At 30.9% G+C, this 17,314-nt stretch overlaps 1 protein-coding gene across 5 annotated transcripts; it reads right to left on the bottom strand.

The window, feature by feature from the left end:
• Positions 1 to 4,270: 4,270 nt before the first annotated feature.
• LOC137807724 (diacylglycerol kinase 1) lies at positions 4,271 to 13,082 on the bottom strand. 5 transcript variants are annotated; one of them, XR_011080587.1, is made up of 9 exons: positions 12,806 to 13,035; positions 11,036 to 12,496; positions 10,364 to 10,733; positions 9,638 to 9,714; positions 8,051 to 8,183; positions 5,566 to 5,730; positions 5,002 to 5,139; positions 4,445 to 4,616; positions 4,271 to 4,338 (listed from the first exon to the last, which is right to left on the bottom strand). XR_011080587.1 is itself a non-coding variant. In XM_068608493.1 (9 exons), the coding sequence occupies exons 2-8, from the start codon at positions 12,197 to 12,199 to the stop codon at positions 4,467 to 4,469; spliced, it is 2,184 nt and encodes a 727-aa protein (XP_068464594.1). In that variant the 5' UTR covers positions 12,200 to 12,496; positions 12,806 to 13,047; the 3' UTR covers positions 4,271 to 4,338; positions 4,445 to 4,466. The 5 variants fall into 5 exon arrangements, 3 of the variants coding, with proteins under 3 accessions (XP_068464594.1, XP_068464592.1, XP_068464593.1); XM_068608493.1 differs by having other exon boundaries at positions 8,064 to 8,183; positions 12,806 to 13,047; XR_011080586.1 differs by having other exon boundaries at positions 4,271 to 4,616; positions 12,784 to 13,031.
• Between the last annotated feature and the right edge of the window lie 4,232 nt (positions 13,083 to 17,314).

The raw sequence follows: 17,314 nt of genomic DNA, 5'->3' as shown, positions 1-17,314 counted from the left end.
GAACATAAAGCAAGCCGAAGGAGAAATTTGTTCATACCATTTAGTATCCATAGATTTGACAATTTTAATGGAATACTGTATGGAATCAATTTGTTCTTATTTTCCTTTTTCATGGGAGACTCAGCCATCCAATTGGAACTGGTTGAATAAATTTGTTTTTACTTTACTTAGATTTCAATTTTGCCTGTAAATACTTAGCTACTTGAATCATAGTCATTATTAACTTCAAATTAAGGTAATTTATTATAGTTTAACTTGTATTTTTTTTAAATATTTTATTAAGCTCTTTTCTAGTCAATCTGATTAAGAGAAAATTTGTGTTTAAGCCTTTCTACTCTAAGATTATAGTAGTTAAAGCTTCATAGATGCAAGGGGAGTTTACTCCAACTCAAATTCTTTATCTGGTAAATTTATTTTGAAATTTTCTTATTTTGCTTTGTGTTTTTGCGAAGCTTATTTGAAAATTTTGGGTTCAAAGATGATTTCCAAGGATATGAAAGTTTAGGATTAGGTTCAAGAATTACCTAAAATAGACTTTTGTAAAAGAAATTATAAATAAAATAAATTTTCAAATTTTAATATAAAAAATTCTTATGAGTTTTTTTTTAGTATCTTGTTTTGTTATGTTTCTTTATATTGTTCTATTTTTAATTTGAATATTTTTAGCAAAGCTATATTTTATGTTTAACTATAAATTCAATGAAAAATGTATGAGAATTGAAAATCTTAACTTAATGACTTAAATTTGAGATACATGATTAATGTGAATTGTATATTTTGGACTTAATGAATTGTTACAACTGATCACGAAATTAAAATCCCATGATCTACCATTCATTTTCCAAACAACTCTTGATTATGTCTTTAATTTAATTAAAGGGACTGTTACTTGCACATATTGTATCAGAGTGTGTAATGACTAATGTTACTTGCACATATTGTATCAGAGTGTGTAATGACTAATGAGTGTTGTCCATACTTGTACAAGATTTTGATGACCTGAGAGATATGTTGGTAGCATGTTATGGACTTTATATTATATTTTTCGTGAAAGGAATACAGGAATAAATATAAGGATAAGTTTGTTAATTTAGGTTTTATTTATAAAGAGTATTTTTATTGGTATAATAGGTTTTCATCTAGTCTTTTCTTAAAGTTCTTTATTAATATGTATAGATTATTTATGTATCGTTTTTGTTAATATATGAGTTTTGGTTTAATCTTCTCATATTTTCTTGTATTTCCTTTCTTTCTTTTCTTTTGATAATATACTTTTTTTTTTATGTGTGACAGATGATTGTTGTTACTTGAGATGTTCGTCTAGCTGAGATGTCAAGTTTCATAGTGATGTGTGATGCCTAACATAAGAGAATTTATAAAAAAAAATGATTAAAAATTAATAATAAATTTAATTAAAAGTTATAGAAAATTATGAATACATCTGACTTTGTGAAATTTTTTTATTAAGAGAATTTCATTATTATTGTTTGATATTTGCAATAATAATTTTTCTTAGCATGTATGTCACTAGATATGAAATTATAACATGATTCATGAGTTTATGAAGTTCTTTCATCAATGGTATATTTTATTCCAAATTGAATGTTAGGTTTGATCATTATTTTAATGTTTGAGCTTAGTGATGAGGATTATATATTTCATTCTAAATTGAATGAATGAGGTTTGATAATTGTTTTAATGTTTTAGTTTAATGATGAAGGTGAGACTCACTCTTAACACTTAATTTTTCAGGAAAACCATGTGATGACATTAATACTCATCTTCTATATGAGAATCAACTTTATAATATACTTCATATTGTAGTGGTAGGAATAATTTTGAACATACGGTTTTCTTTTATTATACATGAGTGAGAAGTTTTGTACTTTATTTCAATAATGTATTTCAATTAAATTGTCCGGGTAAGTGTTCATTTTTTATTTCTTTTGAAAATAAATGATGAAATTAAGACATAACTATTTCCATGTTTAAACATATACTTAAATTAAGTTAGAAAACTTTAAGTTTATTATGAATTACTATTTATAAATTAAAAATATATTTTTAAAATTTAATATTTATCCAGATATTGTGGAAATTAATAATAATTTAATATTTATTATTTAATTATATGAAACTCTGTATATGAATATGTAATTCAAATATTTTTTTAATGCATAAAAAGTTATTTTTTTATGAGGATATTATATTTAATTATAAAATCATATTTTAAATTCTATAATATATATTTTATCAACCTGATTGATCCATTTTGGACTGCAATTAACGGGACCATATAAACTTTATTATTAAATTAACCATAATTTTGTCTTATTCGTGTTAAGTTCACTTATATTACCAGGTAATGAAGTGGTATGTGGTCCAACAATAAAAATAGAAAAAATCATTTAAAACTTAAACAAATAAAAAAAAGTAAAATAATTGCAAGTTGAACTTTAGCAAAGATATAAGAATCTAAAGAGACACAAAAATATATTAATAAATTAAATACAACAAGAATGGATTTTTCTTAAATAGTTTTTCACCTGACATGGGAATAGGAAATTGTGGAGTTGCAGGAAGAAACACCCTGAACTTGGATGTTCTCTTCAGAAAATTAGGCCTTAAGACTGTCCAAACTGTGCTTTATGATATGGTGATTTCTTCCTCCACCTTCATGCCTTTCTTCCACACTCCATACTTTAAAACATACCCAAATTATTCTTTCATATTTTTTATTAAACGTTTGACTTCCCAGATCATAGAATAGACTAGAGAAGTTAAAATTTATGATTTTTTGTATTTAAGATTGGACAATCTGGAATACATTTCCAAAATGTACAATAAAGAATACAAAATTTGCATTTTAGATTGTTGTTATATTTCGGATTATACATTTAAGAACGAATATTTTCAGAATTTTTGAAACTATAGGAATGCAGGAAGAAATCATGGGAGTGTAAGAAAAAATCATGGAGGTTGCCTCTTTGTTAAGACTGTCCAAAGTGTGTGCTCAATGACACTAATTCTATATGTTGATCATTAAGACAGTACTTAATATTCTTACTCCTTTCCTCAACAGCAATGCAATCCACTAATGAATAATCACAAATCTAAGATATTCATTTATAACTATCATTTCTTTGTCGTTTTCTTTTTCAAAACAATAGCCATTAACTCAATAGAATGTGCTGAATTTCTCTAAAGTGCCTTACTGAGATGTACAGAGCCACGTCCATGTCACCTGCGAAAAATGCTTGAAATGTCTCCGAGCTTTCAAACTGTTGTCAGTCGTTACATAGGAGAAGTCACTGAACTTTCATAAACCTAGTTGCTTCGATATAAATCAAGGGCATGAGAAAAACGTAGAAAGCAATGCAATCACATTGCTAGTAACGTATTTTGAGTACGTTACTTTCAAGGCAAGGCAACTAACTTCCACTTTCTTGAACAGTAAACATTTTGAGTTTTTAATCAAAGAATACAGTGAAAAATGGAAGTGCAGTTAGGTGTGAATGTTTAAGTTGAGGTAGGTGGCTGTGTAAACTTACTTAAGCCATTGTTCCTCTTGCATGGAAAATCTAGAGAAAGAGGAAGCAGAGACTACTCCTACAAGGAGACTCAACATCGAGTACAATGGCAGTGACCTATACGACTCGTTTGAGTTCAAACAGATGACTTTACAACTCAACAAGGCCATTCAAACCTCAAAAGCATCTTCACCAACATACCAAGAGATGGCACACAAACTGAACAAGGCCATTCAGGGCTCTAACGCCTCCTCTCCATCATACGTCTTCCACATAAATTCCCCCTTCTATCGACGCCACCTGAAGCGCATCTACAAACAAAACACAAAAACACCAAGAAGAATTTCCAGTCCAAAAGTACCAGACAAGCGAGCATGCACACGAGGACCAAGAGAGAAAGGTTTCGTAACACGCCTGTGGTTTAAAGTTAAAGGTCTACTTGGAAAGAAACACGAAAGTGTCGAGGGGATAAACCGTCCCTCGAAAGCATTTTGAAAAGAGTCATTCGTTTTGGTTATGCAAAGGTAACACTAACAACTCCGGTGAGCGAAGTCTTCGATTTACGGTCTGAAGAACAATTAAATAAGAGGCGCAACCGTGCTTAAAACACTCCTTCTAAGTCGCAACCATTTACTATGTTCTTGAATAAAATCTAAGATAGCATCCTCTAACAATGTATATAGCACATAAAGTAGTGAACATACCAAATGTAAGCTGCTTGCTGTATGGGGGCATGGTAATTGGTAAATATAACTGCATATAGCTGATTTCATTCTTTCTTTCGTGTAAAGATTCATAATACACAAGCCTGCTTCAGAAGTAGCAGGAAGTTTAGACAAAAGATTAAAAAAGGAAAAGTAATACACATGGTGAGTAAAATATATTTCAAAAGAAGTACAAAAATCTCTAATCACTTTCACAGGGTGGAGAATATTTCTAGGACAGCCTCAGTGCCATTTCATGAAGAAGAGCTCTCTTTTGTGAAGCATTAATTACATTATGTGTTTCAGCATTCTCCAGTACTTCAGCAATTATTGCAGATGCAGGGCCAAGAGGTTCCTCAGCCACCCTCTTCAACATGAAAGCCTGAACAACCACAAAAAAGGAGAATAAGCCAACAGATGTTGACGCATTTGATTGGTGCTACAGTCATAAATCAATAATATAAAAGGATAAAAAAATCATAAAGAGAACCTACTTTAAATGAGACAAAAATATATGTTGTCGTATTATTTTTTCTTAAAAGTATCAATCATTTCCATATAGAAAAGTTGTTAATTTCAGTGATATTGGCCATTTTCTTACCAGAAATTATTAAAACCGGGTAAGCAGATTATTGCCAGTTTGTACAGGTTTGCAAAACATGCTGAAGTTCAGTTATTATACAAACAGTACAAGGATACCAAACTGCACTGCAAGAAGGAGTTGATGCTGCCTGTAATGAACAGTGCAGGAGTTTTAGAATGATAACCTGGCCATGATGGCTTATGGTAATTGTGCAGGGTTGCTGAAACCAAGGCTCTCCATCAATTTGAACAGGAAACATGGCAAACAATTGTATCTTAATTGACTGTCCTTGTGCAAGTCTTCGAGCGCGGGAGAGCCCTACCTGTTTTGACAAAGTCATTGTCAGAGAATTTGAGCTTTCATGATTTCATAGGTCAAATAAGTCCCTAGAGTTTAGACAAATAAATCATGTCTTAATCCTATGGTTCAAATGAATTATCAAAAAGAGCTAAAATAGAACATGATACTGAATTAAGCAAAGGTAACATTCACAGACTTGATACAAATGAGAAGCAGTTCCACCTCCACGCAAAACATGATTTAAAAACAACAAAAAGAAAGAGAGCACTTTTATGCGTTAGTTATTTTATCACTTCCGTTTGTGTTTTTTATTTAATTCAAGAAGAAAAAAGGATCACCAGCATATTCTTTAAATTAATGTAAAAATCTCAAGTAGTAGACCCTTTAATATCATCATGTACATACTAAATTCATGTATCACTAGTATGGAATCCAGAATGTATTTTACCTGAAGCTTTCCCAGGTGCCATGTTCCCGATATGCTTACAACTTCAAGTACCTTATCATGCATGGATTGTTGATCAAAATTATCATAATTGTCATCCTCATTTTGCCACAAGTCTACACCTCCCATGTAACTCCCAATATTTGCAACAAGCACGCCTTCTGCATCCTGAATCAATTGAAAACCAACATTTTTATAATTCAGTGCCTTGCTCTTATTTTCGGTTGGGATAGGTTGTTGTGTAAAAGAAACTAAAAAGGGAAGTTCAAATATACAAAATTGAGTAAATTACTTTGACCTCTTGTCCCCAAACTTAACCCCGTGTCAACAAAAGAAATATTAAGACCTCCGACCCTATTTTAACTGATCTGCACCAATTAAAAAAGCTAGTTGATGTAGTTACTAGAAATATGATAATTTCGATGCATGTTGTTTTCTTTCAATTTTCTTAAGGCCGAAACTTGTACTATCGTTCTTATACATGTTCTTTATCTTGTTTTACATTAAAATCCATTAATAAAGTTGTGTACCCATTTCTTATGCAACTTGGCTGAACCATATAAATTCGCTACGGGTATGTTTGAATGCTCGGTTAATCTAGTTTGAATCTACCTTTCTTGTTTTGAGTGGTCATTTTTCTTAATTCTCTTGTTAAAAGTGCTTGGACAATCTTGTGTAGTAATAGAGTAATCATTCTCTCAAAAAGTTGCTTCCATGACAAGGTTCTTTTGGAAGTTTTCGAAGGTCTGTTTTTATTGAAATTGATTTGGAGCTTAAAAACATTAGATTCAGTTCAAGTGCAGTCAATTCGTACATTGAAAATTCAATTTAACTCAGTTTAGTGAAGGTTTTCAAAAAAATTTCAGAAGTGATCAAAAGGAATTAAATTGTATGGTAAAAAAAAGGAAAAAGAAAATAAAACAAAAAGTGGTTTAATGTTTGGGAAACAAAAGTTTCAAAGATCCCTTACCCATAAAATCTTGGACACAAAGATGCAATCATTGGACTTCGCGAATTAGATCATTAAAAAAATTGAATTGTCTTTTGATAACTTGATTACTTTTTTTAATTTTTTTGAGTAGTCTTAGCTCGCCTTTTGTGGTAATTCTAATTGTTTAGGATACCCTTTTGAGTTTTTATGTTTAGTTTTGCCTTGTGTTAGTTTGCCAACATCTTAATCTATCTGGTTTAACCTTTTTCTTCCTTTTAGCCTTTTCGGTTTGTCTTTAAAACTCCATTAAGTTTTGTCTTCAAAGTTGTCATCTTTTAAAAATTTTCATAAATGTTGTTGATTTGCTTCTCTTTCACTTGAAGATGTGCTTTCTTGATTTGATATCGAGAAAAAAGCTTATCTATTTCTTTTACACCTTTTTTTAGTGAAAAAAGTGAACCTAACCCTTAAACAAAATTAGAATGAAAACCTAAACATTTAATTTTCAAAAATTAAGAGGAGTGATGAGGATTTTACTCCAACCCCAAACATAATTTTTGTTTTGTAGCAATCTCTTCAAAGAGATCCCCTCCTCCTCTTCAACCAAGAGAGGCCAACTTGATAATTCAAATAAATGACAAGCATATGTAAAATGCCCAAGTCTAAATTAGTGCCTCACGGTTTAGACACACCTTTTCCTATTCCAAACATTCCTTGGCCTGACATTTCAGTGCATTGTGTTTGGTGAGCAAGGAATGACAATGAACTTATCTTTATAGTGATTGATAGGTTTTAACAAATGACTCATTTTATAATCTACACAAAAATAGATGATGCTTTTAAATTCTCTTAGGAGAATGAGAAGCTTTGTTTTGAAATATGCTGGAAGAGTCTAGAACAAGGAGATTAAGTGTCATAGTTTCATAAACTAATTCCAACCACAATCATATAGTGTTGGTTCATGCCCCTAATTACCCCATTATTTCATGCCACCATGGTTCATTCAACTTGGTTGGTTTGTTTTGTTTCTCTTTTCACACCTTAGAAAACTTATTAAATATCTTGTCCTTTAAAAAAAAAGTTCCTCCATTGTATTCTATAAATTTTAGATAAATGAAAATTAGAGTTGTGAGATTTTTTAAGTATCTTGACTCTTGAAAGTTTGATAATTTTAGTTCACGATCGTATCTAGAAGAGCTTCTTCAAAGGGTGAATCATTCATATCTTGAGGAGGACCTCATCACTAGTTCATTGAATTACTTGTGAGTTTTCAAATAGATACCTAAATTTTGTGTTTTTTTCTGAGTTTGGTCCTTGATCATGCAATTTTTTTTAATAGAGTTCTTAAGATTTCTATAACCACCACAAACTGTCATTTTGTGGCTATTTCAAGCTGCCAAAAAGTAATCCGAAGAACCTACTTCTTTAGTTTAGAGACCTATTTAAAAATTTGCAAATATCTCAAGGATGTACAGAATAATTAAACCAAAAAAAAAAATCAAATCCAAGCAATTTAACCAGAAAGAGTGATATGATCCCTATAAAGTTTATTCATACCTAACAAACTCACCTCAGGGACCTCAATTTCAACTCCATCCACCTCAACACGAATCTGCCAAGGTAAATCTGCATATGTCCTATCCATAATGCTTTTTGCACCCTCTCTTGCATATAGAACTTTATTCATAAACTGCACGTAAGAGTAATTTCAGCATTTCATCTAGAACTTCTATTGCATAAGATCAATGTAAGCATGTTAAGATAACTGAAATAACGCAGTGGATAATACTAATATAAACTTCAACTATAAGGTTCTAAATGATAAAAGTCAACTAATTACCAGTTCACATAATTTTTCGAAAGGAAATATCATTTCATCACATATAAAGGGTGTCAATCAGATCAAGAACACTGATAATGAGAAGGATAACTATTATATCACAACTCCAAATTCTACAACTAAAAGGTAAAATTAACAATTCTGATTCTTCATTGATATTGATAGAGGGATACAATACATTTATAACAAACACGTACACTCAAACAAACTCCTAACAAACTCCATTCTAAAACCTACCTAAATGAGACATTATCTATATTTAACTATTATTTTAAAAGACAAATAAGAAGATATTAATTCTCTCTATTGGGTCTCAGAATAGCAGATAACTAATGACAAACACTACTTGACACCTCAACAAAATGTCATTAGATTAAACCCAGTATAGCAACTGGGTAAAGTTTGTAAGAGTTCCTTAAAGAGTAGAGGTGGGAAAACAGGTTAACTTGATGCGAGTTGTAAACTATGAAGCACAAGACCAAGGGAAGTATTTTAGGCTTTTAGTGGGTTTGTTTTTTCCAAAAGCATGATTGAACCATTATAGGATCAAGCTAAAAGAACCATGTTTAATTTGGGCTCAAAATTTAAAGTCCAAGTCACAAAGAGATAAACAAGTGTCACATGTCATACTACCACAATAATTATGCTGAATTTGATCTGTACCAAACAAACGAGGGCGTCAATCACTTTATTCAAAGTTATTGAAGGGAATAATCTACTCTTATATTATACATTATAGTACACAACTTTGATAACTCTTTGCAATCTCTTTCTTCTCTATCTCCAAAATGAATTTTAATAATATTTTAAAAAATTGTGAATAGTTCAAAAAATAGATCACTATTTAAATTATTAATTATATATAAATAAATAGTTTTTCCCAATAAATTTCAATTATTAAATAAAAATAAACATTTATCATATGCAATGTATAAACTAAAATATTGGTGTGTGTGATAAATAATAACTACGATAGTAATACTCAAAAACAATATCATCAATATATGCTTCCTTTTCTATATTTAACAGCATATATTTCTTAATACTTCCCCAGAGCAGCACAACAGAACAGAACTTCTTAATGTCCCAATACTGGAATTTAAAATTAAGCCAAAACTAATCTAATGTAACTAAATCCCAACTAACTGAATGAAAGCAATCTTATATGGAAAAATCATCCAAGAAAAACAATAATAATAACAATAAGGATAATAATTTTATACCACACAACTAGCCTCCTATTAATACACAACTAGAACTAGACAATCAATTTAAAAATTCAGTTCCAATTAGACATCAAATACCTGGTTATAAAACTTATCTGGATTCTCTTCACGCAGATTATGAATGTCCAAAGCAACCTTTGCATCACAACCAATTCCTAAAACCAAATACTTGTTAGATTCCGAACTAGTCAAAATGATGGACATGTGTGTGCTTGGGAAAGCATATATTAACAGAAAAGTTCTCCTTTATTTTCTCAAAAACCCTCAACAAATTGCAGAACAAATAACGATTATTTTCCTAAAACATGCTAATCCCTATACATGATATCATAGCTTGACAATTAGCAAATGGTGTAATCTAACAAAATGCAAGTGGTATACAATTAATGTTAGCAAAAAGCAGACAAAGAATAGTAAATTTTATAATTCAAGTAAATCCATTAGCGAGGACAAATTTGCACCTGAATTGAATACCTAAATTCATATATCTTAACCTCATTTCAACTACCGAATACAATGTGAGTATAATGAAACTTAACAGGACAAAATCAAGACAGTCAACCCATTCATTTGCTTCAAGCAGATGCAAAGTCAAACCAGAATACCAGATCATTAAATCAAACTCCAGAATCCTAAAGACATTTTTCTCTACATCTATAGCCCACCCAACACCCAATCCCTACCACGAAGAAACTAGCTCTGCCTATCAAAGATTAACAAGCTGACTTTCCAGATGCTTTAAACCTACAATCAACAAATTTTAATGCAATTAACAGTAACCATTAGAAATGTGAGTTCACATACCAATATAGTTGTTCATAAACTTTGTGGGTTGCAACTGTTGCTTGCCTTGTGGATTACTAATTGTTACCTTCCACCTGTCAAGAACAGTAACGGCAGCATGTTCTATTTGTTGCAAAAATGTACTAAGGCCCCCTTGCCTCTCCACTGGACCCATGCCACCTCCCCAAGATAGAACTCTAGCAAGATCATTTCCTGTACCAGCAGGAAGAATAGCAACTGGGGGAGGGGAAACAAAATTTTGCTTGTCTATCGCATCCAGAACCCAACCAACAGTACCATCTCCCCCACATACAAGAACTCTGAAGTGAGACACCTTTTTAAACAAATACAGTCCCATTTCTGGCCCCTGTGTTGAGCTCAATTCAAACACCTAATCAAAACAAACAAAGGCTTGGTAATCATGTTGTCAAAGAGTATATCTCCAACAAGCAAGAGCACTATATTTGCAATGTTGGAGTCTTTCATGTATACCAATAGAAGGGCAAACTTGTAGTGTATGGTCATTTTTTATAGAGACATGAGTGCTTGATGAATAGTAGCAGTTTGGTTAACTCAGCTGGCCCAAAGCAAAAACACTTGAAAAAGGGTGCAAAGAATGCAGGGAACGAATTTGAAGCAATAGTCGATAGTCAAAGATAACCAGATATTGTAAAAAGCAGCAGAGTAACAAACCTGAACAGGATTTAAAAGAATGTTCAGACGTGTCCTGAGTGAGTCTCCTCGCTGGGCACCACTCTTCTTGTTTATAAAAACTAACAATGGTCTTGCATCTGGAGGCAAATCAACCAAATCATATTTCTGCTTCACTCCTAATGTGTGGGATTCATCCCTCTGATTGATTGATGAACTGCGTCCAAGACTGGGTTTTCTATCCATCTTATTGTCTACTTCACTATCTTGATGTCGTACCTCCTTATTTGAACTACTTTTTTCATCCACTTCATGATGACCATTCTGTATTTGATGAGAATTACCTGTACTTTCTGTGGACATTTCACCAATGTTCTCAGTATTCCCTGATTCGACTGATGGTTCATTTTCATGCTTGTACTTTTTGCTCTGGTTCCTAATACTTGCCCGAACAGAAGATGCTATCTCATTTGCCCCATGAGTAATTGAGCTCAAAAATCCACCTGGCATGTTCCAGTTTAACTCCTTCACATACAGTGGTGATAGTATCAATCTTCTAAATTGGCCCAAATCACAAATATCACCCGTTTCATTAGACATTGTACTGTGACAATCAACATGTACTAAACGTTGGCACCACAAGCACGACCATATAGGGGAACCACTGAGGAACGTCCCACCACATGGCTCTTCACAGTAACTACAGAGAGCAGTTTCGTCAGGTTGATCAGCTACATCAGTCCAACGAACAGCCCATTGGTGTGTGACATGCTCATATCCAATCATTGAAACACACTTGCAGTCCTTGTGGGCACTAGAGGAACAGCTTAAATGAGCAACAGCACCACAAATACAGCAACGGTGGATGAAGCCTTCAGAAGCTACAATAGGCCCAAGAGTTTGAGAGGGTGACATGGACTTAAAACATACACAGCAGTTTAAATTCTTTGCACGAGACACGGATTCTAACTCCCATGAATGAGGGGCCACAGGAATTTTGTGCCTCGCCTTTGGGTTTTTCTTAGATCTAGCTATGGCTTTCATCCAACTTAGATTGATGTTTCTCCTCCATTGAAAGGCCGTGTAGGCTATGGTCAATATTCCAACAAGAGCAGCAACAAAACAAGATACAAAGAAAAGCCGATCAGTTGGATTCTTTGCATTCCAACTGTAAAACAGCAACTCAAAATCTCTATCATCATCCATTCCTAGACTATATAATTCTAAAATCAACTGTATTATAATACTATAATTTGCTTGGTTGTAAACAACATACAGAAATCACACCCATTAATCTCATTCTTCGAACAAAATTCATACACAGGCAATCCCCACGTTGTGTAATACATGAACACTCATCCTCCTTCTCTCAAGAAGCATATTAAACAAGAAACTGATTCTTCATCCCTATTTTTTCTCAAAAGCATCTTCTGCTAATCTCTGCTTGTTAACTCCAAACTTCCAAGCCCCAGTAAGGGTATGAACGACAAGAATACAGAATACCTGCATCCAAAAAAATCTTGAAAATTACAAAAGGGGGAGAAAACCAATTTTCCAACATATTGTGACAACTCTGTGTAATTGATCTTCATCATATATTATAACTACAATAAAATAAAATAAAAAACACATATCTATATGACATTTAAAACTAAAATGCTGCATTTTAAAAAACACAGTTTATATAGAGCATCGAATGCGCGAACCTCAATTCTAAGAAACCTAACAGACACAAGACTCGTCCAATCAGCTATGGCATCAATTAAAAATTTAAAAAAGCGATTACTAACAATTGATCACAAAGTAGCTTACAGTTGCTGATGCGTCTGAGAGATCGAGGTGAACCTGAAGGGTTGGATCAAACCCTAGTTGATAGAAAGAAAGTTAAAGTCGAAGATGAGGCGATCAATTAAGAATGGAGAAAGATACAATCTATGCAAGCAAGTCCCAAACAGAGCGTTCCTCTTTTCTTAATAAGGAAGAAAAGAAAATATTTATAGAAATGAAAAACTCGAAGAAAATTAAATCTGATTCTCTCTTTTGCTTTTTGGGGCGCTTCATATAACTTATAAGAGTGAAATTTATATATTTTATAATTATTTAATAACTTGTTTGTTTGGGGAAGATTCTGTGCTGTAGATGTGACATGGAAGAATCTTCATAGGAATTGGATTCTACGTTTTGTTGCCAAGCCACGTGTATTCCTCGACACTAGACAATTCTCTTTCAGATATACTTCCACATAATAATAATAATAATAAGATTAAATTGCTTGTAGCTTATTCAACTTTTTTATCATTTTCCTTTAGGTTTTCAAATTTTTTAATTAAGTCATTGCAATTGTATTTTTATTAATTAAGTATTTTTTTCTCTCACTGTTCGCAAATCCCATTTAAGGCTTCATTTACAACAACTTTAGTGCATCTATTTTTTTCTTTGTTTGATGTACATGTTAAAATAGTACTATATCTATATCATCGTCACTATATAAAAACTATATTAGAGTATACACCTTTTATAACTATTTGGCTGTGTTTTTTTAACTATACAGTGTTATTTTTTATAAAATTAAAAAAGGTATTTAACAAAATATATAACTTTAAAAACTTATCTAGTTAATAGCAATTACATAATATATTTGAGTGTATTTTTTAATTAGAAAATGTTAGTTTTTAACAAATTTAAAAAAAATCTTCATTAAGCAAAACATATAACTATAAAAAAAAATCCAGTCAAAAGCAGCTACATAATATCTCGTATGTATAAAATTATTCTTATTATTTTTTTCATTGCATTATTTATAACAATTAATAATTTGAATTGTTTTTTATAATTATTTGTTCGGGAACACATTTTTTAGCACTTTTATTACATAGTTACAGCTATTATTATAGTTATATATTTTTTATTACATTATTACAGCTATTATTGAAAACATACGTGCCATAACTTTTTTGTGTTTTCATAGCAATAAAAAGAATAAAATTTATTTATTCTTTGTAAATAAATGTTGTCTCTTCATTTGTATTAACACATAACATTATTTTGAATTAATAAGTTATTAAAATGTATGTTCTTTATTAATGAATTGGTATAAATTAAATTGGTGATATGAAGACACGTGTAAGAGAATTAACGGAATAACTAATGCGGGTCCGTCGGCAACGTGATGCATTGTTGTCGTTTCAAAAATAGGGAAGACGCGCGTCTCACACGTGGCCAAACTTTCCACGCTCCAACTACAAAACTATAGAATTCTCCTCATTTATTGCTACTTCATTGTCCACATTTACACAAAAACTCTTTTAAAGTGGTCTCTTCCAGCACCTCCATAACAACTCTATAACCAAATATGTTTGATGAATAAATTATTTTTTTCATATATATTATGATTATAAAATTTAAAAGGTAATTTTAAATCTAAAAGTATTTTTAAAATTTTATTATTTGAAATGTGTTTTTTTTTACACAATCTGATGTTTTTTATCCGAAAATACATTTTGAAACTTACAATCACAAAAAAAAATCTTAAAAGAATATATGCTGGTAGAGTTTGGAATGTATTTTTAAATTTAAAAATATATTATGAATTTTGTAATTTAGAATGTATTTTCTTTTATTTTATACATTTTAAAATTGTAGAATTTATAAGTTATTTTTAGAATTTTTCTTAGAAAAATATGAATTATACACATTTAGAATAATTCTTTTTCTTAAAAAATACTTAATTACAGAATTTGAAAGATATTTTCGTATCTAGAAATATTTTATAAATTTTATAATTCATAATGTTTTTTTAAAAATATTATGATTTATAAAATCCATAAAAAAATTAATCTGAAAATATCTTCCAATTCTAAAATCCGTAATTTTTAAGATCATTCATTAAAAAAAATTAATAGAGTAAAAAGTATTTTTTTTCACAAATTTTAGTCAAATAAGAGACATCTACCTTTATGGTCATAAATTAGGTATAGATACTTATGGAAGAGGGGTTTTATGTTATAAAATAAGTGTATGAATTTTAAAGTGATAAATAAATAATTATGTTAAATTCTTAATTAATTTAGTTAGATGTTTAAAGTGTGTATGAGAATTGTGTAGTGCTCGTAATTATAGATTTTGTTAGGGATCATAATAGTATTATGGGTATTATTGAGAATATTTATAATACTTATAGATTTTATAGAGTGGACTTTGTTTATGGGCTTGCTATGTTGTAACAAAAAAAAGTTGGAAATTGCTTCCTGCACCCAACACTTTTGAACCTGCACTCAACACAATTTCAAAAATTTCGAAAATACCCTTTATCTTGGAAATTAAAATCCAGAACTGAAAATAATACATTCCAGAAAAGTAGATCCCGAAGAGATTATTGTGTTCCAGATATAAAAATCCGAAAACAAAAAATCAAAATCCCATTCTGGATAAAAAAAATCCAAAACTAAAAATAATAGATTCCAGAAAAATTTATCCAAAAGAGATTATTGTGTTTCGGAAAATGAGGTCTGGAATGTAATTTTATATGTACCCCATCTTTTTAAGGGTATTTTTGTCTTTTTTCCAGTAATTGGGTGTAGTGAAATGGTGCAGGAAGCAATTGCCAAAAAATTTGATGTTAGGATGCAAAATGGACAAATTCTTCCTCCACCTCCATAATTTTTTATGGCACTCCCATATTTTAAAAAATATCAAAATTGTCTGTTTTGAATTTTACAACTAGGAAAACAAAAAAATTATTATGAGTTGTATAATCTGAAATACAAATTTGTATTTCGAATTTTACAATTTAAAATACAAAATATATTTTATTTTAAATTCTACAATCCATAATACATTATATTTTTAATTTGCCATAGATGTGGGAGGTGATGTGACGATAACATAGGAGGTGGGACTACAACGACAGTGGTGTGAAAGTGAAAAGTTACGGCAGTGGAAATTGGAGATAGGATACTGGATGGAGAAAATGAAGAAAATTGTAAAATTGTAATTTCACATTTTTCTATGCATGTGTATGAGTAATTTCCCGTAAATAGTGAGGGAATATCTTTTACTTTAACAGAAGGCCAAAACTACTTCAACTTATTTTCCTCTTCTTCATTTCCTTAGTATCCTTTCTTTTTCAACTTTTCTATCTCTCTCAATTTCAAAGAACCATAATTATGTCTTACATTTCCTTAAAGTCTCCCTTTAATAGAAAAGCTGTCTTTAATTTCTCGATTCCAAATTTGATTGATATGTAATAAAGTGATTATCATGGAATTTGAGAAACTGTGCATGCAATTTTTTTTTATGTAGATTACATTTTAAGTAATTTTAGTCAATATTTTTTATTTTTTAACAATCATTGTACATATTATTTTTATTTAGTTATGATAAGTTTATGATTTGAGATGGTGTAGTAGAATGAAATTTTGCACGCAAGAAGTCATGGACGAAATGAGATTTTAAAAATGATAGGTTTGTAAGGTTTTTTTTTTCTAAAGATCGTAACACTTTTTTTTAAAAAAAAAATTTTGATCTTTGTAAGAAATTAACAACCATGTAAACTTTTTTTTTCTATTTTACTAACTTAAAATTGTGGTGGATTAGCTTCAATTCAAGATATGTGTAGGGCAAAGGGTTGTGAGACTATGTTGACAGATTTTTTTTATTATAAAAAAATGAATAAATATGAATCACTTCATGGGTGATCTAACTCTTATAGAACAAGACACAACAGATCCAACATTTTCTCTTGCAACTTGCTAAAACACAACTAGACTAACTAGAGACCAAGTAACTCAATCAAACGACGAGCCTTATATTTATGGGAAACACCACAAACCTAACTTACTCATACTAAAGACCTTGAAGTACAAAGTCACTTAATAAAAAACATACAAGCCAAAGGGTCAATGCACCAATCAGAATAAGAAAATGAATAAGGAAGCAGAAGCATATTTAGATGTGACCCAAGACCATACCTTTAATTGGGTCAAGGTGAACATTTCTGAATGATCAATCACACCACCTTTAAGAATATGTTTGCTCCTATGATTTTATATTTCACCAAAAACTGCAATTCAAACACTTTCCCAAACTACGTTGACATAACCAGGAACATTCAAAAGTTTAAAATGTAAGAAGTGTGAAGCAGGATCATGATCGTTTACCGACGTCAACTCCAGCCAAGCGTAGCACTGATTCCAAACCAGACAAACAATTTTGCATTCAAAAAACAAATGTCTTGTTGACTCTCCTTCCACCCTACAAAAACAACGAAGGTTATTAACAACTATGACCTCACGTCTTTCCAAGTTGACCTTAGAAGCAATC

Source organism: Phaseolus vulgaris, chromosome 3 (assembly GCF_000499845.2).
Source record: "Phaseolus vulgaris cultivar G19833 chromosome 3, P. vulgaris v2.0, whole genome shotgun sequence".
Taxonomy (NCBI): domain Eukaryota; kingdom Viridiplantae; phylum Streptophyta; class Magnoliopsida; order Fabales; family Fabaceae; genus Phaseolus; species Phaseolus vulgaris.
This window is presented reverse-complemented; position numbering and strand designations above follow the sequence as displayed.